Consider the following 25583-nt stretch of genomic DNA (forward strand, 5'->3'; position numbering starts at 1 on the left):
TTTCAGTAAAGTGTTCATCAGGAAAATGAGCTGCGACGGTCGAAGTCAGACCACATAGTAATCATTTTCATCAAATTGAATGTATTCATTACCATCATGGCATTCATAACTGACTGCACTCACTTTGGATCCCGGAGACTCTGAGGTATTATTCTTCAGATAGCCTTAATAGGAGTTATGGTAATGGCAAGACTGACACTCACATATGCGTTTGACCGTGTTAATATCACATCTGGAGTCGTGAATCTGTCTCATCCATCAGCCAAATTATTTATTCACTTTTTTCTGGTCCATTCAGGTCATTTTGCTCAGTGTAGTTGAAGTCATAAAAATGGAAATCTGACTGTGTGCTTTAACTTGTACTATCTAACTTCTACTGACATTGACAGAATGTCCCCAAGATTTTTCTGTGCAAAGTAGGTAGATGACGGTCGGCACGCCCCCAGTTTGGAGAAGCAGACGAGAGTTAGCGCACAGAACCAAAGCAATGTACTGCTGTGGACGGGGCTGGCAGCAAAACATATTTTAGTCACCTAAAAGAAAGACTCACCTAAAAAAATCAATATCAGTTTAAATGTACGCTATATTTAGAATATTTTCATTGCTTTACCTTTCCCTCAACTGAACTGAAGCCGTTGTATCCATATATGCTCTCGCCAAAGCCACCAGAATCCATTGCAAAAACCTGTAATTTTACCTCGCAGAACATGGGTGTTGCTGGTCTACCGCTGCCTCGATCGGTTAGTTAGTTTGTGCTATTGTGTGACTTTAGTGAATCCAAACTAACCAAAGTCACACAATAACACAAACAAACTAATCGATTGAGGCAGCGGTAGACCAGCAACACCCATGTTCTGCGAGGTAAAATTATTGTTTTTTTCAATAGAGTATGGTTGCCTTGGCGAGAGCATAGATAACAGCGGCAATTCCTCGTCAGAAACATAGACTATATAGATTTGTCATGGCAAGGTCAACCGGCGAAAATATTCTAAATATAGCGTACACTTAAACTGATATTGATTTTTTAGGTGGCTAAAATACATTTTGCTGCCGGCCCCGTCCACAGCAGTACATTGCTTTATTTCCATGCTGGTCTGTTTCTCCAAACTGGGGTTGTGCCGACCATCATCTACTGTAGGTAATACACTGACTATGGATAAGTACCTCGTACAACCCCACTTCAAAACATCCAAACTATCCCTTTAAGGATGAGACTTCTTTGACATAAATATTGTGTATTAAATACCAACAAGTCTGTGACATTTTGAGAATTGGAATTGTACGGTAACATTGCGTTGTTTTCATTCACTGCAGTATACAGTATATTGCCATGGCATTGCAGTTGGACTTATTGTCATTGTTTTATGACATTTTGTGAATCTCATCCTGTGAAGCCATCAAAGCTGTACGGCAGGTTTGGAGCACAGTATAGGGCAGCATGTGTCTGATCATATTTAAGCTGGCTGGTGTAAGATGATCATGCAAAGTGCAGATTCCACTTAAGGCAGAAGCAGGTTTAGAGACAAGCATGTGACCTTCACATTCCCAGTAATTAAAAGATGTTCTGTTAAAGCAAAACTGATTGTAGTTCATCTGCATCCTTCACTGTCATTCACTTTTTGAAACTCTTCATTATCCCTCGTTCAGTTCTGTTGAGCCATGGATTTATATGCCATCAAGGGGCTTTAAAGTTATGCTTGCCTTACTTGCATATTTTCAACGGTGATAGACTAGATAGATTCTTTTACTTTGAAATGCCAGTCATAATCTCCTCAAGCTATGGTAAGAATAGCATCAGTTTAATGACAAGGTTGTCATGAACGGGCAGGACAAGGTTAAGAAACCGAAGCCTCGTTTCCACCAAGAAGTTCCTCGTAATTTTAGTTCCGGGACTACTTTTCAAGGAACTAAAAGGTTTCTTCAGCCCATTGTTTGTGTTTCCATAGCAGTCTAAAGACCTACAAAGATTAGGCAAAGTAATCCACTGACGTATGAAAACGCAACATAACGTGACGAGGCCTGCTGGTGGTTGCAGGGGTAAACACACTCTGCAGCCTGCAGCTGTAAATGTAAAATAATTCTTTTGTGACATATTCTCTTTTTTATTGTTACTTTCTGTCTTCATCAGAGAAATTGATGACTGAGAAAAAGATCAATTGACACTTGTGGAGTGATGTCATGTCAGTAAATGTGAACATTTGAAGCAGTCTGTCAAACATCAGCTTTAAACACTGGTTACATACACTACAGTATTTCATGAGGCACGTTATCCTTCTTACCATAAATCCTCAAACTGCTTTAAGTAATAGAATTATGTTTGTGGATTGTTCTAGGTATAGCTCAGTCTTAATGTAAGATTATGCAAAGTTATCTGGAAGAGGAGAGATGTGGAAAAGGCAGGTTTAGTGCAGATGTAGGTCAATTCAGTAACATTGTTAGCTATTTTAACTCCAGCACGTACAGTACACACACACAGTGCTAACTGATGTGTCATACTTTTTCTTCTAAACCAACGTCTATTTACTTCATTGTCGTATATTTGTGCCTCTCTTGCTCCTTTCTTTTCATAATGCTGTTGTAAAGTTTAGTGGAGAGCGTGACAGCCGGGTTGCAGTGGTGGTATCTAATGTGTGCGACACAGGCATGACTTCACTGTGGCTGCAAAATGTTGCTTCTGTTCACTGTCACGGTGATGTTATGGGCTTCTTTCTGCGTATAATGGTATCTGAAAAGGAAGTTGGTTTCTTCCATGAATCATTGACTGCCTTCCAAGTAAGGAGAACCTCAGTGTGTTCCCCGGAGAACCGTATCGGATTGAGGACAGAGCAGGAAAAAGAGCTTCAGGAGGCACTTCCCCATGGAGGGGTCGATCAGCCTCTGCCCTGCTGGCCTGGAGGCTTTGACTTTATTATAGATTATCACACCATGATCAATTCGTCAACTCTCCCCATGTGCACCCACTGCCTTAAAGGATTAAAAGAAATGTCAAATATGCCCTCATTTCTATCATACAGTAGCAAGAGAAGCAGAGAGAGATGGAGCTTAGTGTCTTTTCCCTTTTTACACCACGTGATATATTGCTCCTCTCCACCACATGCCACAACAAATCTCCTGGGGAACTGTTTCAATGACAGTGGTGGTAAACAGTTTGAAAGCTTCACATAAAACAGGAGAGTCCCCTTGATACGACAGAAACATCCTGTAAAAATGCTGGCTGCAGTCCAAGCTGTGAGTGCAGATACTGTAAGTTTTATTCCACTGTGGTCTCTCTCTCTTTTCCCCTTGTTCTACCAGCTTATCTTTATTTCCTTAGCTTCGGTGTGGTGCAGCAACACAAAGCAGGAAAAAACAACAGGGTTAGCGCTGCTTTTAACCCCTTTTGCGGAAAACAATGCAGAGACAGGTCACACATCGTTTCCTATTGTAAGTTCACCGCTGCAGTCAGGAAGAGGCTCTGCCGAGTACTGGACAGTTGCACGTCAATTATACTGGTTGAATAGCTGCAGATGATGACGATGATTTTGAAACCTCACCAAATACCTTCAGGGATAGTTTGGGTGTTTTCAGGTGGGGTTGTATGAGGTACTTATCCATAATCAGTGAAGTACCAACAGTAGATGACGGTCGGCACGCCCCCAGTTTGAAGAAACAGAGAGGAGTTACCGGCCAGAAGCAAAGCAATGTACTGCTACAGGAAAAAACATAACCTAAAAACCCACCTAAAAAATCAGTATCACTTTAAGTTTATGCTATATTTAGAATATTTTCGCCGGTTTACATTGCCGTTACACAGCTACAGTATACAGTGTATGTTTCTGATGGGAAACTGAAGTCATCTGAAGTCATTCGCAGAACAGGAGTTGTTGGTCAGTCGGTTAGTTTGTTTATGTAATTGTTTGACTTTGGTGAGTTCCGATTCACCAAAGTCACACAATAACACAAACAAACTAACCGATCAAGACAGCGGTAGACCAGCTTCCATCCATAGCACTGTATTGCTTTCCAAGCGGTAACTCCTTTCTGCTTGGGGGCTTGCCGACCGTCATCTATGGATAAATATATCATACAACCCCACTTCAAAACACCCAAACTATCCTTTTAAGAAGTGATATCTGTTATTTTTTAGGCCTGTGAGAGGCTTTACTCTTCCAGAGTTTACTATGAATAGTGCAATTGAACAGTTATAATCTCAGGATGATTCCAGGGGCATGACAGTGACTTCCTTTTAATCCAGTGGTCTGCACAGTCCTCAAATATATAGACCCAACATAGCACCTTTAAAATGCAATGTAACAGGAGGTCTGCAGTATTTGTGGATGAAAAATATGCTGGAACTGCATATCATTACTTAATCGGCACGGACTAAAATTCCTAAGAAACATTTCTGGGACCTTGTTAAATCAAATTGATCCTTGTCATCACCAGTGTTCTCGTTATCTATGATGCAGCTCTTTTTGAGTACATAGGACAAATCAAAAGCGACAACAGCTTGGAAAAAAGTCCTTGCCATTATGGGAATGAATACTGATTAGGTCATAACTGCTAGCTTACCTTCTGGGTGATATTTCATTGTTGGATTTGCCGTTGCAGCAAATCACTTCAAGGGCTGGTTCATTATTATTATTATTATTATTATTATTATTATTATTATTATTATTTTTTAGGGTTATTATATCAATCTGTAGCTTCCCAGAGGTGTTCCTTATGTATTAAAAAACGAACATTCAAATTTTGGTCAAAGTATGTTTTAGCGTCAAAATGCTAGTTTCCCAAGAACTTCTAAAAACTTTTTCCCACGTGACCTGATGTAGGTTTCTGCATGGTGACGCAGCTACATGCACATTATATAGACATCCTTATAGTCAGTGTATTCATTTCAAATACAGTAACTTAGATGGCGGTCGGCACGCTCCCAGTTTGGAGAAGCAGACAGGAGTACCGGCACGGATGATACAGTAAGTATAATGTAAAGTACAATGTATGCAATGTATGCTTCCTCCGCTTTACCTCGACGTCACAGCCTGTTCTGATGGTGAACTGAAGCAGTTACATTGCTCTCTTCAAAGCCACCAGACTACATTCACAAAAGCAGTAATTTTACTTTGCGGAACACAGGAGTACACATACAACCCCACTTCAAAATCCGATCTAACCCTTTCAGTTATTTCCAAACTTAGCACAGCTTACTTTGACTCAGATAGTGCTAGCGTTCACATTATTCATAACCTTATTGATGAGCTTACTATGGTAACCTACGTCACTGCTTTTTGCAACAGCTAAGTGGGCATTTCCAGTTGAAAAAAACTAAACAGAGCGCAGATGGACCCGCCCTTTAAAACCCACCACCACAACAGAAATGTACAGTATATACTATGGTTGGTTGAGGATTAAAAGACCCTGTTTAAATCTTTTTAATAACGTAGTCTGCAATACAAAAAGGTGTCGTTTGACACCAACTGTCACTTAAACTGTATGGGCTGTGCTGTATGTCTTCGATGTTAATTTTTCTGAGTCCATAGCAATATGATGATGTCATGAGGAAATGGGAGGTGGGATGTGGAAGCTGTCCAAAGATGCAAGGCTTTGTTTCTTTTTTAGTTCGCTTTGTTATCTGGGTGTGTGTACGATGTGTGCCCCAGGAGGAGTGTCAGACAAAGTTTCACTGGAGTGTTTGGCACACGAAGCATCCACTGTTAACTCATCCACCGCAGGCCCATTGGCTGTGACAGGTCGCGTGGCGGTGTCAGGAAATAGTCATATCCTTTATATGTGAAAGCTCAGCACAGGGCTGCGCTCTGTTTCCCTGCCTGTCTGTAGTTCGTCAGAGGAATAAAGAAGCAATATCACATATCCAATGCTTCTCATCCCGTCTGTTACACTGATCTTCTTCTACGCCGCCTTTTCTACTGCAGGATAGAAGCCCGTATGTCCAAGTCAGCAGCCAATCAGAGATCCCCGAACATGGTCACAGAGTCCTCCAAGGCTGTGACCTCAGCAGCAGTGGAGGCCACCTCAGGGTCAAAGGTGAGTGTCAGTGTTTGTCTCCACAGAGAGCCCAACCGTTTATGTTGAGTATGTTTTACTTGTGTTAGTCAGTTTTACTGTAAACGGAGAAAATTAATCCTAAAACAGAGTCAAAATGTTTTATTTCAGGTTTTCTTATTTGACGTTTATCGTAACTGACCAAACATTTCTTTTTGAAGTAGCGAATTTATGAGCTCATGTTGATAAACTGGTTTAATTAACTCTAGAAGACATTATCTCTTTCTGATTAACGGCCACAGAGAGCAATAATCTAGTCATTTTTCAAGCATAATAAAACTCAAGTACACACCCTCTGGGACTGGACAGGGGTGCGGTGCACAGTGTGCATCTTTGTGATAGAGTTGCTGTTGTTTCCACAGTGATCATGGAAACTTTCGCCGCAAACATGTTTTGTCACTGAACATGGGACACAGCACAGAAACACAGGACGAATAAAATCACAGAAAAATGATCAAAGTTTCAAAGCAACTTAACGTTAGAGGCAAATATTACTCTGATGGACATGAATGCGTGAATATTTGCCGATTGAAAATAATTGGGATTTTTTTTCTATTTCTTTGTTGTAGAGCTGAAATTATCAATTATCTAATCAATGATCTACATAAAATTGATGAGCAGCAATTTTAAAAACTGATTAATCATTTACAATACATTGTTTTTTTTTTAGCAAAAATGCCAAACGTTTGCTGTTCCCAGTCCCTCAAATGTGAAATGTGAATATGACAATACACTAAATATCTTTGGGTTGTGAACTGTTGATCTGACAAAACGTTACGTTGGGCTCTTGGAGCTTGTGAGGGACATTCTTAACTAATTTCAAATTTCTTTTATAGACCAAATGATTGAGAAAATGACAAGCAGATTAACAGATAACATAAAGAATACTACTTTGTCTGTGTGATGATTGTTCTCTGTGACTGACTCATCTTGTCTATTTAAGACTCCGTATGAGGAATTGGGTGTGCATATTTGTCCCCTCAACATTTGTGTCTTCTTTTAGCCCACTGGTCAACCCGACAACTCCTGGTATTTCTTTAGAAAAGCACCTGAGAAAAAGTAGGATGTGATTTTTACAGAGCAAAAGAAGTCTGAAATGACCGTGTCTAAAATATGCCTGATTATAAATGGAGCACTTATCCACAGGAATAGCCAGTTGGTATTTCCTCTTTTCGTTACGGGTGTTAGAAGAAGGAAGTTCCAGGGAAGTTCTTTTTTATTTCCAAAGCCCCTTAACTTAATTTTGCAGTTGTATTCTCTCTGCATGGTGGAGGGTAATGTCATGGTATACACCAAAGCACTGTTAACTCATCCACCGCAGGGCCATTGGCTGTGACAGTAGTTCTCAGACTTTTTCTGTCATGGCCCCTTCAGAAGCCAAATCAAATTCATGATCCCCCTTACTCGAGTAAACTGATTTAATTTTTATCAATATCTAACAATATTGAGTAAACTATTGGTAAAACAATTCAAGTTGAATTTAATATAAACCACATTGATTAAAATTGAATTTCGCTCCACACTTTTGGTCATACTGGATCCACAACTTCCCAGTTTGAGACCTCTGGTATCTACAGAACTAATCTCTATTGATTACTGTATGTTACCTCAGGTAAGCAAAGTAAATTGGGTTTCAGTTCTTCAGCAAAGCCACTGCATAATCAAGTCTTTTGGTTTTTCTTTGCTTTCTGCAGGGCTCCAGAGGTACGGGGAAAGTACACAGTTTTGGCAAAAGGGATCATGCTATTAAAAGAAACCTCAACATCCCTGTGGTGGTGAGAGGCTGGCTCTATAAACAGGTGAGCTGGGCTTCCTCTGCTCTTATTGTGAGTCTGAAAGAAAGACCCCACCTGTGTCACATAGAAGCACATGTTGAAGAGGTTTGTGTAAAATCTAGGGCTGTCAATCAATTAAAATATTTAATTGCGATTAATCACATGATTGTCCATAGTTAATTTTGATTAATTGCAAATTAATCAAATTTTGTATCTGTTCAAAATGAACCTTAAAGAGAGATTTGTCAAGTATTTAATACTCTTATCAACATGGGAGTGGACAAATATGCTTGCTTTATGCAAATGTATGTATATATTTATTTTTGGAAATCAATGAACAACACAAAACAATGACAAATATTGTCCAGAAACCCTCACAGGTACTGCATTTAGCATAAAAAATATGCTCAAATCATAACATGTCAAACTGCAGCCCAACAAGCAACAACAGCTGTCAGTGTGTCAGTGTGCTGACTTGACTATGACTTGTCCCAAACTGCATGTGATTATCATAAAGTGGGCATGTCTGTAAAGGGGAGACTCGTGGGTACCCATAGAACCCATTTTCAGTCACATATCTGGAGGTCAGAGGTCAAGGGACCCCTTTATAAATGGCCTTGCCAGTTTTTCCTCACCAAAATTTAGCACAAGTTTGGAGCGTTATTTAGCCTCCTTCCCGATAAGCTAGTATGACATGGTTGGTACCAATGGATTGAGCCCGCTGCAACCTAAAAATTGCAAGTTAAAGGAATTAGTGACATTAAAACGAATTTGCGTTAACTTCTTTTTATCGCGTTAACTTTGACAGCCCTAGTAAAATCTGATGTTCTATAAATTGTAACATTTTCAAAATGAATGCTCATACTGCCCTTACGAAACCATTTTTAATCTGGAGTGTATTATGAGAGCACAATAATCTTACAGTACAGAGTTACAGTACTGAGTTACATGTAGAGTCTGCAGCTTTGTAAAAAAGTAAAAAATAAACTTTAATTAAATTATTGTTCCAATCATATGCGTAAAGCCTTTTCTCTCCCCCAGTGCTCGCTGCTGACGAGCGCCGTATTCTCAAACGACACTTTTTAATTAAAAAGTGAATGAAAACGTATTCCTGTGAGGAGGATTTCTAAATACACTGTGTGTTTCGTTTCCCCCTTCACCTCCAGGACAGCTCTGGAATGCGACTGTGGAAAAGGAAGTGGTTTGTTTTGTCAGACTACTGCTTGTTTTACTACAAAGGTGAGTCTATGAAAAGTGCACTTGGCCAGGGTTTAACAGACAAGAATCAAAATGATCATACAAACATACATGTTCCCCTCTGAGGGAAGGTTCATTTCTTGATTAATGACAGCTTATAATTAGATGTTTGACATATCTTGCTATCTCTTCCTCCCACTTCTCCTTCCTTATTAACTGGAGTGTTTTATTATGGGATGTAATCTGTGCTTGTGTTGCCAGAGCATCCACCTCCTCTACTCCATTAATCATACTGAATAATAGATAAGCCACATGCCACCTCGTGCCACATGCAGCCACATGGCCTAGACCAGACAGGACTCACACATGAATTATGCCCCGCTTATTTTCCTGCTGTTCATAAAATCTGCAGTAAACATCGTAAAAGTCCTTGGCATAATTAAAGATAGTTGATTTGGATGTTTCAATACTCTGTTTGTGTGTTCTTGCTTCACAGACAGCCGTGAGGAGACGGTGCTCGGTAGCATCCCGCTGCCCAGTTATGTCATCGCACCAGTTGAGCCTGATGACCACATAAACCGCAAATACGCTTTCAAGGTAACACTGAGGTGGTATTGAATCAGAGTCATGACAGAAGTTATCATGTCTATGTGTAGCCAGCAAAACCTGTTTACCACTTAGCTAGAATATTCATTACTAAATCACTATTTGGTAGCAATCCTCACGTACTGTGGTCTCTGTAACACAGGAAGGATGGTTAGGTATTACCTTGCTGCAAATCTCCATTCTTCTTTTTTCTTTTTCTTAAGACTTGATTGCTGATTTACTATTAGGTTCTGGGTATTGAACTTGACTACCAACTGAAATGTGTCCTGTGGAATCAGGTCATAGTTTTGTTTAATCATTGTTTGAGCAGACATTTTCTTACTTAAAGAGGACCTATTATGCTTTTGTGCTTTTTTTCCTGCTCCTGAACTGCCTGAAACGCCTTGATTGAAGTCCTGCCTTTTTTTGCGTAGCGTGGTGATGTCATCAAGTAACACATTTGCATAGTACCTGCCTAGCGGCTAGATTGGCACGCCCTCAAACAAAGCTAGTTAGAGCGGAGCTGTAGCGGAGTCTCAAGGGTTTGGTTCAGTTGACCAATCACAACAGAGCTTTTCGGGGAGTATGCACCTGAAAATGAGCACAATAGGTCCTCTTTAAATTATAACCTTTCTCTTTTTAGATAATTTTATTTATGCAAACTTTTACGGCTGCTTGTATAACAGTAAGAAAGAGGTTTGGCTTATTTTGTTAAATTAACAAAAAAGGTTTTGCTTAAAATCAAATTCTCAAAGTAAGTTAGGGAAAAAAAGTATTGTTTTGTTATCGGTGCTGAAGCAGGTATTGTTTTGCATTTCTTTTCCGGAAAATTTCGACTAGTGTTCACATTTTTGTGCAAGAAAGATAAGATTTTGCATGCAACTCAGCTTGTGATATCTTTGAAGACTTCTTTATGATGTCCAGTTGCGTGGAGTCTGATGGAACTTCTGACCTCCTGGTCGCTGATCTCTTTTAAACACAAACCCAATAGTGTTACAGTGGACGGCTGCAGTACAACCCTTTATGTATTCTGTTCACTTGTGCGTGGTCTGATTTTATTAACCTATTATAAAAAGGGTCAAAAGTTCAATTTCCACTGCGTTTCTGTAGCCCTACCAGTGTGCTGCAGAGGCTGCAGCAGTGCAGTCTTCAACATGGTGTGCACAGTGAAAGAGCTTTTCTTTCATTGAAATCTGAATGGCACATAACTCCCGTGTTACACTGTACCCAACAGAGTGAACCCGCATTTGCAAATAGTGTCATTTTTATTTAAAAACCTGCGACAGAACTTTTCCTTGCATGCGGCAAAGTCTTTTTCTCTTTTCCGTCTGTGAATTCTGCCAGAGGACAGCAAAGGGATTTATGTCTTTTGGTTACAGCAAGAGTGTTAACATTATCCAGCTCCTCCTTTGTGGAAACACAGAGCTTGTTGCAAAGAACAATAGTGCCTGAATGTTTGATGCACCGCTGCAGCTTCAGGGCATTCTGTTGCAATCCTTTCAGCTCCTTTGTACTCCGGCTTTTGTTCTTGGATTCTGTGTGTGTGCGTGTGAATATGTGAGTGTGAATGTGTGGTACGTGTCTCCTGTGTTTTAAATATCATATTACATACAATGGAATTTGTATGATAATTGTGCTGCTGGAGCTATTAATTATGCATTCAGCCTGTTCACCGTCTCCTCCCACCACTTGCTGGGGAGTATATGTAAGGTTAGGTGAGCTCTGCTGTACCACCCTGTATTTAAGAGCTTTCTATTCCCCTCAGCTCTCTCTGAGCCATCATGCATTAAAGAGCAGGAGATTTCATTACGTGTATGTGAGGTGCTTTGGAAATTTTCCTTTACTGCTAAGTAAGCATGACAGCAGCTCAGTAGATCAACAACGGGATGTTTCAGACTGGTGGAGCTGCTGACAGACTACAGTTTGTGCTGAAATAATGAGATTTAGTGACACTAAATTTATTCTCTAAATAAATTTGATTAGCAGTTGAATGGAGAAGATATAAGAAAACTGGTTGTTTAAGTCAGTAGGGGTGGAGGAAAAAATCGTTACAGCATAGTATCGCAATATTTTGTGAGGCAATATTATATCGATGTCAAGTATCGATCTTTTATTATATAAACTATTAACCTCTTAACAATCTGATGTTGAGCCCAGCTGCTATTCTGTCTTTCAAAAGTTGAAGCAGGCTCAGTCTTAAAGCTAGAGTGAAGATACTGGAATCATGTGAAAGTAGAAAACCTAAGGAATCGATTGTTACCAACCATGTCATACTAGCTTGTCGGGAAGAACGCTAAATAATGCTCCAAAGTTATGCTATATTTTGGCGAGGAAAAACTGGCATGGACATTTTCAAAGGGGTCCTTTGACCTCTGACCTCAAGATATGTGAATGAAAATTCTGAGATGAACAGAGTGAAAACTGTATCTTATTAGATAAAATAGATGTTGACAAACTGGTAAGAAAAAAGGTAAGAAATCGCAATATATCTTATCGCTATACTCAGCATATTGCAAAATATTGAAAATCACAATAAGATCGCATTGTGACTTAAAGCTTCAGTAGGCAGAATGTTTTGGCATCATTGGGCAAAAATTCCATAATAACCTTTCAGCATATTGTAATTCAAGTGTTCTGAGAAATAACTAGACTTCTACACCTCCTCATGGCTCTGTTTTCAGGCTTTAAACAATCTAGCCTGTGATGGGAGACTTTTTACAGATAAACAGTACACTACAAGATGATTCTGAAAACATTTGAGGCGAGAAATAGTCATTACAGTAACAAAATATTGATTCATATTTGATCAGTGCTGCCTAGTTTGACCATTTGATCGGAGTTCACGAGTGATTGACAGCTGCTCAGAGACGGCAGGCTCCAGCTCGGCCCTGATTGGTTGTTTTCCTCCGGTCTGTGAAATCTTGCAGATGCCATGAGGAGCACCTGTGTACACAGAGGCACATGATTTTTTTCAGATTACCTGTCTCGTGCACTACTGTCAGGATATAGTGCCCGTTTTATAAATATAACTTTTTAAAATCGTATTTGCTCCATTTCTACCCACTGCAGCTTTAAGTATCGTGATAATACTGCCGGGCCTCTGGTGATTCCCACCCCTGTAAGTCAGTACAGTACTTCTCGGAAGTAATTATACTATTTTTTTTTCACCTTCTCTGAAGCACCAAAGCCGGGATGCCACAATGATGTGTCTGATTGTAAAGAGTCACAACACTTTCGATGCTGCCGCTGTTACTCATTCTTGCTTCTGTGATGACTCGACTGCCATAAAATCACAGCTGGAGCCATCTCTGCTCTTTCTTATTGAGTCAGCAACTTCCTGTTGTTTTCTGTTGTGCTCTTATTTTTGCTCATCTCAATGTGTTTCTCTCATTCCCTGTTGGTCAATTGCCTCCCATTGTGACCTGGTGTGTGTGCGCGGGCGGAGTGAGTACTGTTCTCTGCGGGCGGGCGTCCTCAGTCACGCTGGCTTCCTGTCTTGCATGAATAGGTATTTGATTTCACTCTAGCCTCATCAGTGGACCGCCATCCTCAGCTCATTTGGTTTCACATCGTGCTAGCAGCTGCTGAATGCACATTTTCTAAATGTGCATCAAAGTCTCATCATGTACAGACGTGACTACAGTCAATGCCAGAGCACACAGGAGTGCCGTTAGTTTTAGTAAACAGCTTTAATGGTTTTTTTTGGACAGAACAGAACTTTTGTTTTACATGTACAGTACAGTCCTTAAGTATTTGGACAGTGACACATTTGTTATTGTTTTTGCACAGTACTCCAGCAAATTGGATTTGAAATGAAAAACAGAAAATTGCACATTCAATGCAGGACTCATAACTCTTTTTATAGTCCCCCAATTCTTGGACAATGTGATAGGACAATGACAAGGCTACAGTACTACAGAGTTGGTGAACACTGATTTTGGTGGAACAGTGTAGGTCCTACACAACGGCAACGGTTAGACAGTTGCTCATTTTTATAAATGTGGTCAATGGGTAGAACAAGACACATCGCCAAGGTCACAATCTAATATACGTATATGCTGCTCAGTGGCTCTGGTATTTGTCTTGTCAAGCTGCATATCATTTATCACACCCTCATCGTCATCGGAGTGGTCGGATGACAGGGTCTCACACTCCTCCCTGATTTCATTGCATTTTCTTTGGATGTTTGTTGCCATCAGCAATTTGCCCCCTACTGTACATACATTCATTTTCTATTGTTTTACAATAGAAAATACAATATACACTGTTTACTTGTTTCTCTACATCTGGTTTTAAGCAGGTCCCTTGTTGGGAACTTTGCAATGTTTGGCTTCTCACATATTGCCGAAAGGTTAAAGATTTTTTTAGTAGAATGATGCATTCACTTTACAGGCTTCAGAATTGATAAATCATGGGGATGATTTGCTGGTAACAGTCTTTTTTTTTGAGAAGTTTTAAGAAGCTAAAGGCTGTATAAAGTTTATTCGAAGTTCAAAACTGACAGTGTGTAGAGCTGCAATGATAAGTCGACTAATCAATTAGTCGATCGACAGAAAAATAATCGCCAACTATTTTGATAATTAATCGTTAAAGTAATTTTTCATGCAAAAATGTCAGGAAGTGCTGTTTTCAGCCTCTCAAATATGGAGATTTCCTGCTTTTCTCTGTTTTATATCAGTGAATATCTTTGGGTTTTGGACTGACAAAGCAAGACATTTAAAGACATCACCTTGGACATTTTTCACTATTTTCTGACATTTTATAGACCAATCTGTTAATCGATTAATCAAGAAAGTTCTATTTGTGAGGATAAATATGATAAATCAGAATTGCATCTTCATAATTACTAAGACTTTTTTTCTATGTCACTGTGGATATATTCTTGCAGATTTTGTTTATTAAGCATGTTGTGGTATTGGACTCGGTGAAGATCATGCTTTTTCCACGATGTATATGATGCAGCTCAGTCTTGTGTTGTGGATGCTCTTCTGGTATTGTTGGCGGCTGTTCATGAATTTTGTTATGCTGAAGTTACAAATAATGTGAAATAAAAATAATAATAATAACTTTATTTGTATAGCACTTTTCAAGCTGGGAGCACAAAGTGCTTTCCATAGACAGCATTAAAAAACAATCACAAATATGAAAAAGAAAAACTCAAGAACAGTAAAATACAGCACACAATTAAAAGATAAATTTAAAATCAGGTGGCTGTACAACAGAGACTAGTTATCAGGCAAAAAGGCAAGTCTGTAAAATGTGTCTCAAGACAGGATTTAAAAGCAGAAACAGTGTCAGCAGATCGAATACTAACTGGAAGACTGACCCAAAGCAAACGCTCGATCACCCTTTGACCTTAACCTGGACTCTGGAACTGGAGTAGGCCTAAACCAGCAGATCTGAGAGGCCTTTTTGGACAGTAAGGAGTTAAAAGCTCACTGATGTATTCTGTCGCCCGGCTATGTAAAGCCATATGAGTCATAAGTAAGATTTTAAAATGGATTCAAAAATAAATTGGTAGCCAGTGTAGAGAGGCTTAAACTGGGGTGATGTGAGAAGAGTGTTTGGTGTTCTGCACAATCTGAAGTTTAGTTGTATCTCAGGCTCTGAGGCAGCTAAATGACCAGCATCTTACACAAAAACGTTGATTGTGGAGATATGCAGTATGATTAAACATTACTAACTAATCCTTTGCACTCTTTGACTATATATGGAGTAGATCAGTACAACATATTTTGCAGATTTAAAATGAAAAGGTAATCTGCATGATTATTAAGTAAGAGGAATTTTGCATTTGGGGTGTAAATAGGAGATGAAATACTCAATAGCTATGAAACTGTCCATAAAGGTGTTTAATGCTCCTTTACTGTGGTACAGCCATCAAGCTATTAGGACAGATTTACACCACCACATAGAAATAACAAAGGGTAAGCTAATGTTTATGATGTGTGGTTATGATGTGTATCCTGATTAAAGTGATGACAGATGCCTTTTTGTTGCCGCTGTACAGTCGTTTGCTGCAGTTGCTGTTTAATATCTGTGTGCTAAAGAGATTGTATATTTTTGCTGAAGCTTTTTTAAAAAGCAGCTTGAAAGTATAACCTGTGTTGTGCTGTTTTTTCTTGCCAGAAACAGCACAATGTTCACATTGTTTCTGCTGCAGCACTTTGCTCCCTCCTTTTTCTTTGCTTCCAGTACAATGTTGCTGCAAACTTTGTCCTCACTGAGTCGACAGCTGTCAGTCTCAGTGAACAAGAAAGCAACGTTTTTTCACTCATGGCAGCTTTTTCCTGTCGTCAGAGAGAAGTTCTCACATCCGTCCTCTCTCTCTCTCTCCGTCTCTTTCTCTTTGATAGGCGAGCCATACAGGAATGCGCTCCTACATTTACAATAAGAACTCTGTGATTGGCTCACAGGCAGAACACTGCGGGATGCGGACATATTTCTTCAGTGCGGACACACAGGAGGACATGAATGGCTGGATTCGGGCCATGAACCAGGCTGCGCTGATGCAGCAGAGTCACACTATAAAGAGGTTGGTCTCGCTCTACAGAGTAGGATTCATTACTCCCATTGGCTGGGCTTCCTTCTGCTGGTACCAACATCTCGCCATCCCTAAAACACAGCACTGTCCGTGAACTGGATATGTCTTGAGATGATATCATAAACGGCACCTGGGTGCCACAGTAATCATCCGTTTCACTAGAGCATTATGTGTTGGGGTTTTTATGCATCAACTACATTGTCTACTGCTTTAATATCAGTTTCATAACTGAAATTTGCTGCTTTTTCTTGCCTTCATGTGCTTTATTTTAACAGTACGAGCAGCCTTCCACAGCAGGGCCATCCCTGTCCGTATGTTCTGGGCCACTAAGATATCTGCAGGATTTGTGTGTGTGTGTGTGTGTGTGCGTGTGCTGCATCTGGGTCTAGATCTGGTATAGATGAGGTTTACTGCAGCCCATTGCCAGCTTTCTGCAGCAGTAATCACAATGTACAAAGCAGATTTGTCAGTGGCAGAAATAGTCTGCAATACAGTCTGATACTGTGACTCCTGCATCTGCGGTAACTGCATTTAGACATCTTAGATTAGCTGGATGCAGTGCATGGTTTGAATGCTTTATGCAATAATGCCACCTAGAGGCCAATGTAAGTCAGCACTCATGAAAGTATTATTTGAAAAGCAGTCAATGTTCCACATGACGGTCTTAGTTCGGTCCCTAGGAAGGAAACATTGATTATATGAAATGCTTTGCACTAATGAAGTAATAATAAATGATAACAGTAAATGTTTCTGTGCAAGGTGATAGCTAAACTGCATTTTCCATGAGAACCTGTACCTCAATCAGCTTAAACACAACTTTTATTGCTATTCATTAGGGCTGTCAGTTGATTTAAAATTGTTAATCGTGATTAATCGCAAATTAATCACACATTTTTTATCTGTTCATAATGTACCTTAAAGGGAGATTTGTCAAGTATTTAATACTCTTGTCAACACGTGAGAGGGCAAATATGCTTGCTTTATGCAAATGTATGTATATATTTATTATTAAAAATTAATTAACAACACAAAAAAATAACAAATATTGTCCAGAAACCCTCACAGGTACTGCATTTAGCCTTAAAAAATATGCTCAAATCATAACATGGCAAACTGAAGTCCAACACACAACAACAGCTGTCAGTGTGTCAGTGTGCTGACTTGACTATGACTTGCCCCTAAACTGCATGTGATTATCATAAAGTGGGCATGTCTGTAAAGAGGAGACTCTTTGAATACCCATACTTTCCCATAGAACCCATTTTCATTCACATATCTTGAGGTCAGAGGTCAAGGGACCCCTTTGAAAATGGCCTTGTCAGTTTTTCCTCGCCAAAATTTCGCGTAAATTTGGAAAAAGAAAGAAAGTTATTTAGCCCGCCTTATGACATGGTTGGTGTCAATGGATTCATATGATACCAGTATCTTCAGTGGCTTAAAACTGAGCCCGCTACAACCAAAAGATTGCAAGTTGAATTAATACGTTAAAGAAATTGGTGGCAGACTTTGAGACCCCTACTACTCATATTTTGTCTCTTAGGAGTTATTTATGTTTTTAGTTTCCCTCAAGTGTAAGCAGTTTGTAAAACTATCAATAACATTTTGGCAATCAGACATTTCTTATTCCCCTAGGCGGGAAAGGGATTCATTAATTTAAATGTGAAACCTACTGAACACACTAAAAAGAGTGGCACACTACCCGAAGCTATTTCATGAACATAGAAGTCATTTCTGTTCCCTGGGGATTCGCTCTGCATGCATTGTCCAGAAACTTTTCCTGCTTAATGCCATGTAATCCCTTGTTTCAAGAATAGTGCTGCACTTCATCATAATATACGGTGAAGAGGGGGGGATTAGATGATGGTTAAATAACTGAACGAGTGTGTAGTAGTTGAAAGATGAGGTACTTTAACACTTCACTGCATTCTCCCTGCGTGCTGTATAAAGCCATTTATTTCAATTGTCTACAGGCAGGACTAACTTGTGTTGATATACTTAATCATCATGTCTTACTTTTTCAGAGAGGTGGAAAATCCAAAGAAGGCTGTGCAGCTGGCTGTCCCACAGACCAACCATGTCCACATCAACCAGAACTCACCTCAGCCAGAAAGCCTTCGCAGGACAGACAGAGAGGAACCTTCGGAAATCCAACTGGCTCATAGAGATGAGGTGAGGTATGGATTAGAGGTCCAAAGGAGGCCCAGCCAGTCAGCCGCAGAGGAAAGACTAGAGAGACTCTCTCCAGACTCTGTCGACGGTGTCGCCCACAAGAACGGACAGCCAACTGTAATCCAAGTGGCTTTACCACCAGAGCAGAATGGAAATCTCGTCTATCAGAGGGGCTTTGTTTCGCGGCCAGACACCGAGAAACATGTGCAGAGGAAGAATACGCTGGCGCAGGTGGAGCAGTGGGTCAAAGTTCATAAAAGCGACCCACCAAAGAGGTCAGTTTGAATCTTTAACAGCAGCATGAATGATGAGTAAATGCCTCCATCTAGTGGCTAATATGAGGACTTATGGAAATATGACATTGTTTATATGAAAGTAAAAGTCATCCATGTGTTTTGTGTCTCAGTGCTCCCTCTGCTGAGTACAACCTCCCTCGGCGGACTCCTCCATTAAAGCCCAAAGCCAGCACAGCGGACGCCACCCATCAGTCGTTGCCAAAGTCTCCCCGTCTCCCGTCCGGCAGCAACTCTCCTCCAGCAACATGCAACCTGCCCAGCGACTACAAGTATGCCCACGACCGGCTCAGCCACTTCCGCATGTCCACTGATGAGCGCATGGCCACCAAGGAGGGGATGGTGTGGCAGCTGTACGAGTGGCAGCAGCGGCAGCAGTTCCGTCACGGCAGCCCCACAGCTCCTATCTACACTGGTCCTAACTTCGCAGACTCTTCGTCTTTTAGAGTTACCGTGGAGATGCCACGCTCCATCTCTGTCCCTCCGTCCCCGTGTGAAGTCCCACCGTCAGTCCCCTCATCCTTCAAACCCCTTTCGCCTCGCAGGCCACACACTCCCTCAATCAGACGCACAGTCAGGCCCCTGGATGAAGTGGCACCCGGGGACAGCACAAGATCCAGCTCCCCCGGCCATATTTGTGCCCATCTTTCTCAGGTAGGACACATAGAGAATCTTCCCCAGGCTATTTATACAACAATTGAGCTCATTGTTGTAATATGAAATATAAAACAGCATTTACTTTTTTACCAATCAAAGCCTGAGATGTAGAGTATTACATTTAGTTATAAATACTCTGATTCAAAGTCAAATACTGTGCAATATAGTGTCTTAAATACACAGATATATTCTATTGAAAGAATATTATTAATGCATTTTTTTATTAATCCCTTTGATATTTTATATAATGCATTATAGCTATGATACCAAACATGCAGCCTAGTCCAGGTATAAGTTTCCCATGTAGAGCAACAAGTCAGCATTACTCTCTATAAAACTAGAACATGCTAATATTTGTGTACTGATTAACTTGATCTTAAGACATTTTTAAGAAAAAGTTAAGCTACATTCACACTAAAACGTTTTAGTTTTAATACAGTGTTTTAAAAAAAAAAAACAATCTCTGTACACACGAGCATTTTAGCACCATTTTAGAAATAATCTCCTTCCATACTAACACGCCTGAAAACGCATATCACATGGCCATTCAAGTACACTGTGCATACGAGTGCTGGTGTAAACAGGAAGCAGATTTGCCTACTCTGCGGTTGATTGCTTAGTTACAGAATAATGGCTTGCCTCCTGCACATGCAGACAGTAGTAGCATTATATAATGCAGCATTTAACTGGACAACAGCTCCGTTTCAGGGGTTGTAAAATGCCGGAGTAGTGTGGACGCTAGGCACAAAGGTAGCAAAAGGTGTGCGTTTTAAAACTAAAACCTATTAGTGTGGATGCAGCCTTAGAGGATAATTTAATAGTTCATATTTTTATAAATATCAACAAATACCATGAAAACCATTCTACTAACAAGTATTGTCCATGTAGCCACAGGCTAATACAGTTAACGCCGCACTGGCTGACATATTCATTCATTATGATGAACATGGTCAGTGTAGTTAACTCCTGTTAGGAAATGCAGCCAACTAAGTTTTTATTTAAACTACATGTACTGGACGTTGGCCAAGTCGCTGGTGATGGACAAAGTCTGAATACTTTGAATATTGGTGGGCTGTCATTGTTAACCCTAGGGCTAAAATGATTGGTCAATTAATCGATTAGTCAATCGACAGAAAATTTATCAGCAACTATTTTGATAATCGATTAATCGTTTGAGTCCTTTGTCAAGCAAAACCAAATTATTCTATGGTATAAGATTCCCCAAAGTGAGGATTTGCTGCTTTTCTTTGTTTTTTTTCCTCTGCGCCGGCGACTGCTGTGGCCGGAGGCGTTATGTTTTCAGGTTGTCCATCCGTATGTACGTCTGGTCCATTCTTGTGAACACGATATCTCAGGAAAGCCTTGAGGGAATTTCTTCAAATGTGACACAAATATCCACTTAGACTCAAGGATGGACTGATTAAATGTTGATGGTCAAAGGTCAATAGTCAAGTTGTCTGTGATCTCACAAAACCCATTTTTGGCCTTGCCTCAAGAATTCATATGCTAATTATGACAATTTCACACAAATGTCTAAGAGGATAAAATGATGAAGTGATGATGTTTTGGACGGACATGGATGTAAACTGCATTTTGATTGGTTGGCGGAGGCATACAACCGTGAGGCGGTAATTCTAGTTTCTCTATTGGATTTTTTAACTGTTTGTCCAACAAAACAAGCAATGTGAAGAAGTCACCTTTGGCCCTGGGAAGTTATGATAGGCATTATCACTCATCTCTGACATTCGATAGACAAAATGATTACTTGATAATGACAATAATTGTGTGTAGCAGCCTTAGCTAACACATCTCATCAGTGTGCCCTCAAACTGGCAATCCCACTGCTATCACACTCAGTCGGAGTGAGATATCTCATATGTTTCAGTTAACAATAACTTGTAAATATGATTTTACTGAAGTCCCACCCCATAGACTGGCGACTAGTCCAGGGTGTAACCTGTAGGATAAATGGGTATGGATAACAGAGGGATGGAAGTCCCACCCTTGATGAATGTATGTGCTGACACTCAGTCAGTGGTGTTTTAACACTGTAATACTGGCACCCAGTAAACGCCAGTAGCCTGTCATTGGCATGGGACTGAAGCAAAATGTGATGATTCACATGTAGTGCGCCAAATGACAAAGGTCTCATTCTCACGGGAGGTTTGGATAGTGGATGTGAGGTATCTATTGATGTCGACTTAAAGGGTGTTGTGAGCTCACATGGGACACCATGGGAAGATTAGCAGGAGGAGCATGAGAAGGCTCCGACTTCACACACTTTGATGCTCATGTGAATCATTTGCAGATTCACACAGTCCACACCCAGGCCCGTTCCACAGGTGGCGTGAGCGTGTGTGAGTAAAAAGCTCGCTACTCCGCCGTTCCCCATTCCGTCGTAGCGCTCAGACAGCACCACCGCCGCCGCAGGAGACGGAGCGAGGGGCCGTCCTGTCATCCACACCCTGCGCTGTCTTCCCACCACACCCTCCACATGTGAAACGATCTCGCTCCAAACCATCACCACATTTGCCAACACACACAAGCCTCACAACCGACCCGTTGGCCTCGCACAAGTAAACAAAGTGACACAGATGCTCTGTTTCCTCCATCATTCACATCAGTGTCAAGACACTAATTATAACCATAAAATACTGTGACGCACAATTATGGAAAGCCCTTCAGAAGAAGATACATTTTTAACAAAGGGAGCCACAGTGACGATGTTTATGCGAACTAAATTTAGTGTGCAGTGAACTTAGTTTTGGTGCATCCAGCATCTTTGAGGCTGATGGTGCTCTCTGGCTGGAGTGCGCTTAAGTAATAGCGATCTGTATACCTCTGTGGAATATCATTAAGAAGTATGTTTTATTAGAAGCTAATCCAATTTGCCCAGGGCTCCTCAGCACCCTATAAACATCTCTACTGTATCTCAAACATCAGCAGCGGTCTCTTTCTTCTGATCTCGCATTTAAATAAAAAACCTATTATACAGCAAAAAAATAGTGGCATGGGAATCTCAAAGGGAATGGCTTACAGTGCTTCTCTTGCTGGTAGCAAACAAATGTTATTTTAAGAAAGCAGGTTTAGTATAATTTATGTGTAGTTAATTAAATCTCTTGTTGTTTGTGTCCTTTTAAGGTTCGGTGGTGGGCCTGGTTTTCGCTAATTCTGTGTGTTAAGCAAAAACGTCAGATTTTTCCAAGCCCTGTAGCGTCTCAAACTCAGGGCTCACCTTGTTTAGGATAAGAGTAGGAGTGATGAAAGGGAGAAAAGGATAGATGAAAAAATAAATCTGCTGTGTAGTCAAATTTGTTTGCAGACTCGGAGGCAATGGTTTAACTTTGATTCAGTGTGATAAAGTGGTCTATCTTTCACTTCCAACACTCGCATATTGAAGATTAGTTTAGTGAATTAGACATTCTGTTTGATTTGACTCTATAAGATCTGTAATAACAAGTTGATGAATTTTGTTTCTCCGCAGGCTTCCCAAATAGAGAGAAGGTCCATGCCAGCCATGGGCTACATCACACACACTGTCAGTGCGCCCAGCTTACACGGCAAAACGGTATGATCCTCTTTATTACAGTCACAACATAACTTGGTTTCGTTATTAAAGATATCTGTCATATAGTATTAACTAGGGCTGTCAAAGTTAACACCATAATAACGTGGTAACGCAAAAAAAACGGCAATAATTTCTTTAACTCATTAATGCAACTTTTGATTTTTAGGTCGTAGCAAACTCAGTTTTAAAGGTAGAAGGAGGCTAAATACCGCTCCAAAGTTATGCTACATTTTGGCGAGGAAAAACCAGCATTGCCATTTTCAAAGGGGTCCCTTGACCTCTGACCTCAAAATATGTGAATGAAAATGGGTTTTATGGGTAACCACGAGTCTCCCCTTTACAGACATGCCCACTTTATGATAATCACATGCAGTTTGGGGCAAGTCATAGTCAAGTCAGCACACTGACACACTGACAGCTGTTGTTGCCTGTTGGGCTGCAGTTTACCATGTTATGATTTGAGCATATATTTTTTATACTAAATGCAGTACCTGTGAGGGTTTCTGGACAATATTTGTCATTGCTTTGTGTTGTTAATTGATTTTCCAACAATAAATATATACATATGCATAAAGCAAGCACTGCCATGTTGATAAAAGTATTAAATACTTGACAAATCTCCATTTAAGGTACATTTTGAACAGATAAAAATGTGTAATTAATTTGTGATTAATTGCGATTAACTATTTTAATTGATTGACAGCCCTAGCATTAACATAGTCCAGTAGTCTAGGACAGGAATAACTCACTCCAACATTTGATTTGTAAGGCTCATCTTGGTGACAGTATCAAGATGTAGAATCTGGAGCTGACTGGCCCCTATAAAGCTGGTTTAAATGTTATGCCATACGATATTTGTTTTAGTGTTATCAGCTCTGATAACCCTTATCTTCTGATAGCGCAATAAATCATCTTCCCAGGCTCAGCTCCTGTAGCTCAGCTACTGTACTGCCCAGATGGTTCTCAAGTATTTTCTCTCATCCCTCTGGCCCCCCTAAACCCGGGCTCGGCTGCAGCCAGAGGAGCTGACTCTGCTCCTCATTCAGCTTCGGAGGCACCAGGCCAAGATGGCTGGCGTGCATAGCCCCAGTGACGCGTTCGCTCACCTGCAGCACCACCAGCACAACGGCCTTCTAGGCCCCAGCATGCAGGTCAGGGGACATCGAACTTCCCTAACCTCCTCTGCAGCACACTGCAACAACCCCTGCCAGTGCATCGTGGTCCCACTCTCCCCAGCCAATCCCACACATTACTTCCCTGTCATTCATAAGACTGTGCGGTCTGTTGGCGTTGCTTGGTTGTCTTGTTCATTCAACCATTTGGGCATGGGCTGTGTTGCAATTCAGACTGTCCAGATTGCCTTTTAGTGTATTTATAGTTGTTGTCACTCATCCACCTTGTTCAAAAGCCTCCAGGGGCTTGTGTTATACTATTTGTAAAAAAGTAAAATGCCATATTTGAAGCATGTTGCTTGTCAACTGTGCCTGCATTTTATACTTTCCTTTGTTTGATAGACGTCTGTGCCTGCACAGCCACAAAAAGCACATGTGTTAATATTACATTTCTGTGTGCGCTGATAAATCTTTGGTGTTGTCATCCTGAAGCAGCCATCAGTCTCCCTTAGGAGCCTGTTCACAAACAAACACAACAAAGTGCTTTGCTGTGAGACTAGAAGACCACAGCAGAGCTTCAACAGTGCTCAGTAATGACAACTCCACCCAGTTTCTAACATCCAACCATTCTCTGACCATCCTCCATGCTTACGAAGAAACATAAACACTCGGTTTGACCACATGTCATGCACAAGACCTGTGCATGAGGTCAAATACGAGGCATTAAACCAGTCCAACAATTACACGATTACTTAATTACAGTTTGGCTCTACTAATTATAGATACAAATTCAGAGGTAGAAAAGTAACTTGTAATTGAGACCAAGTTAAGTAAAGTTCTGTTAGCAAAGCCTGAACAGCAAGTAAAGGCCTTATAGGAGTCATCTGGTTACCAATTCTCCTTTGCAGCTTAATTTCAAATGATTTATCTCTCCACTGCTCATTTAAAGGCTGATGATACTTACATACAACTGAAGAAGGACCTGGAGTATCTAGATCTGAAGGTGGGCCCCAACAAAGTAAATGCCACTTTATCCTTTTCATCCTCTTCTTCATCTCCCTTCTCTGGACTGCAATCTTGTTCTCCTGCTGCTGCCTCCAACATCTGCCTCCCTGTTTCCCCTTCTCCTGTCCTCCCTCTGTCCTGCGCTGTGCTTTCTACTGTCTCCTTATGATGGAATTAACGTGTATTTCAACTGTCTTCTTATTATGAAAGTTATCCATTGAGGATAAAATGAATCTGGTGAATCCAACAAATAGTCCAATATGATATCAATGTCTGGCTTCTTACTTAAAGCCGCAGTCGGTAACTTTGAGCAAATATGATACAAAAATATATTTTTATAAACCTGTCACTATATCCTGACAATAGTGCATAACACAGATAATCTGTGACTTCGTAGTGCTCCTAATGGCATTTGCAAGATTTCACCGCGCCCGAACAAAAACAACCAATCGGAGCCAAGCAGTCTCTGGGCAGCTGTCAATCACTGCTCACGAAACTCCGATCAAACTGTCAAACTAGGCGGGGCTGATAAAATATGAATCAATATTCTGTTGCTGTAATGCCTATTTCTCGCCTCAAATGTTTACAGAAACATCTTGTAGGGTACTGTTTAGCTGTAAAATGAGAACGTTTGTG

General features: G+C 40.5%; 1 protein-coding gene across 8 annotated transcripts in view; it reads left to right on the forward strand.

Moving 5' to 3' along the window:
- The window catches only part of plekha7b (pleckstrin homology domain containing, family A member 7b), a 101367-nt gene that overhangs the window by 55098 nt on the left and 20686 nt on the right, over positions 1-25583 (forward strand). For 5 of the 8 annotated variants that reach the window (XM_037759635.1, XM_037759644.1, XM_037759651.1 and 2 more), the window contains 10 exons: positions 5913-6024; positions 7737-7841; positions 8984-9056; positions 9511-9611; positions 15956-16134; positions 18165-18587; positions 18719-19259; positions 22747-22830; positions 23847-23981; positions 24892-24960. In XM_037759635.1, coding sequence (XP_037615563.1) covers positions 5913-6024; positions 7737-7841; positions 8984-9056; positions 9511-9611; positions 15956-16134; positions 18165-18587; positions 18719-19259; positions 22747-22830; positions 23847-23981; positions 24892-24960 — 1822 coding nt within the window. The remainder of the gene's footprint in view (positions 1-5912; positions 6025-7736; positions 7842-8983; positions 9057-9510; positions 9612-15955; positions 16135-18164; positions 18588-18718; positions 19260-22746; positions 22831-23846; positions 23982-24891; positions 24961-25583) is intronic. The other 3 variants (XM_037759658.1, XM_037759667.1, XM_037759692.1) reach the window with 3 other exon arrangements.

Source organism: Sebastes umbrosus, chromosome 2 (assembly GCF_015220745.1).
Source record: "Sebastes umbrosus isolate fSebUmb1 chromosome 2, fSebUmb1.pri, whole genome shotgun sequence".
Classification (NCBI taxonomy): domain Eukaryota; kingdom Metazoa; phylum Chordata; class Actinopteri; order Perciformes; family Sebastidae; genus Sebastes; species Sebastes umbrosus.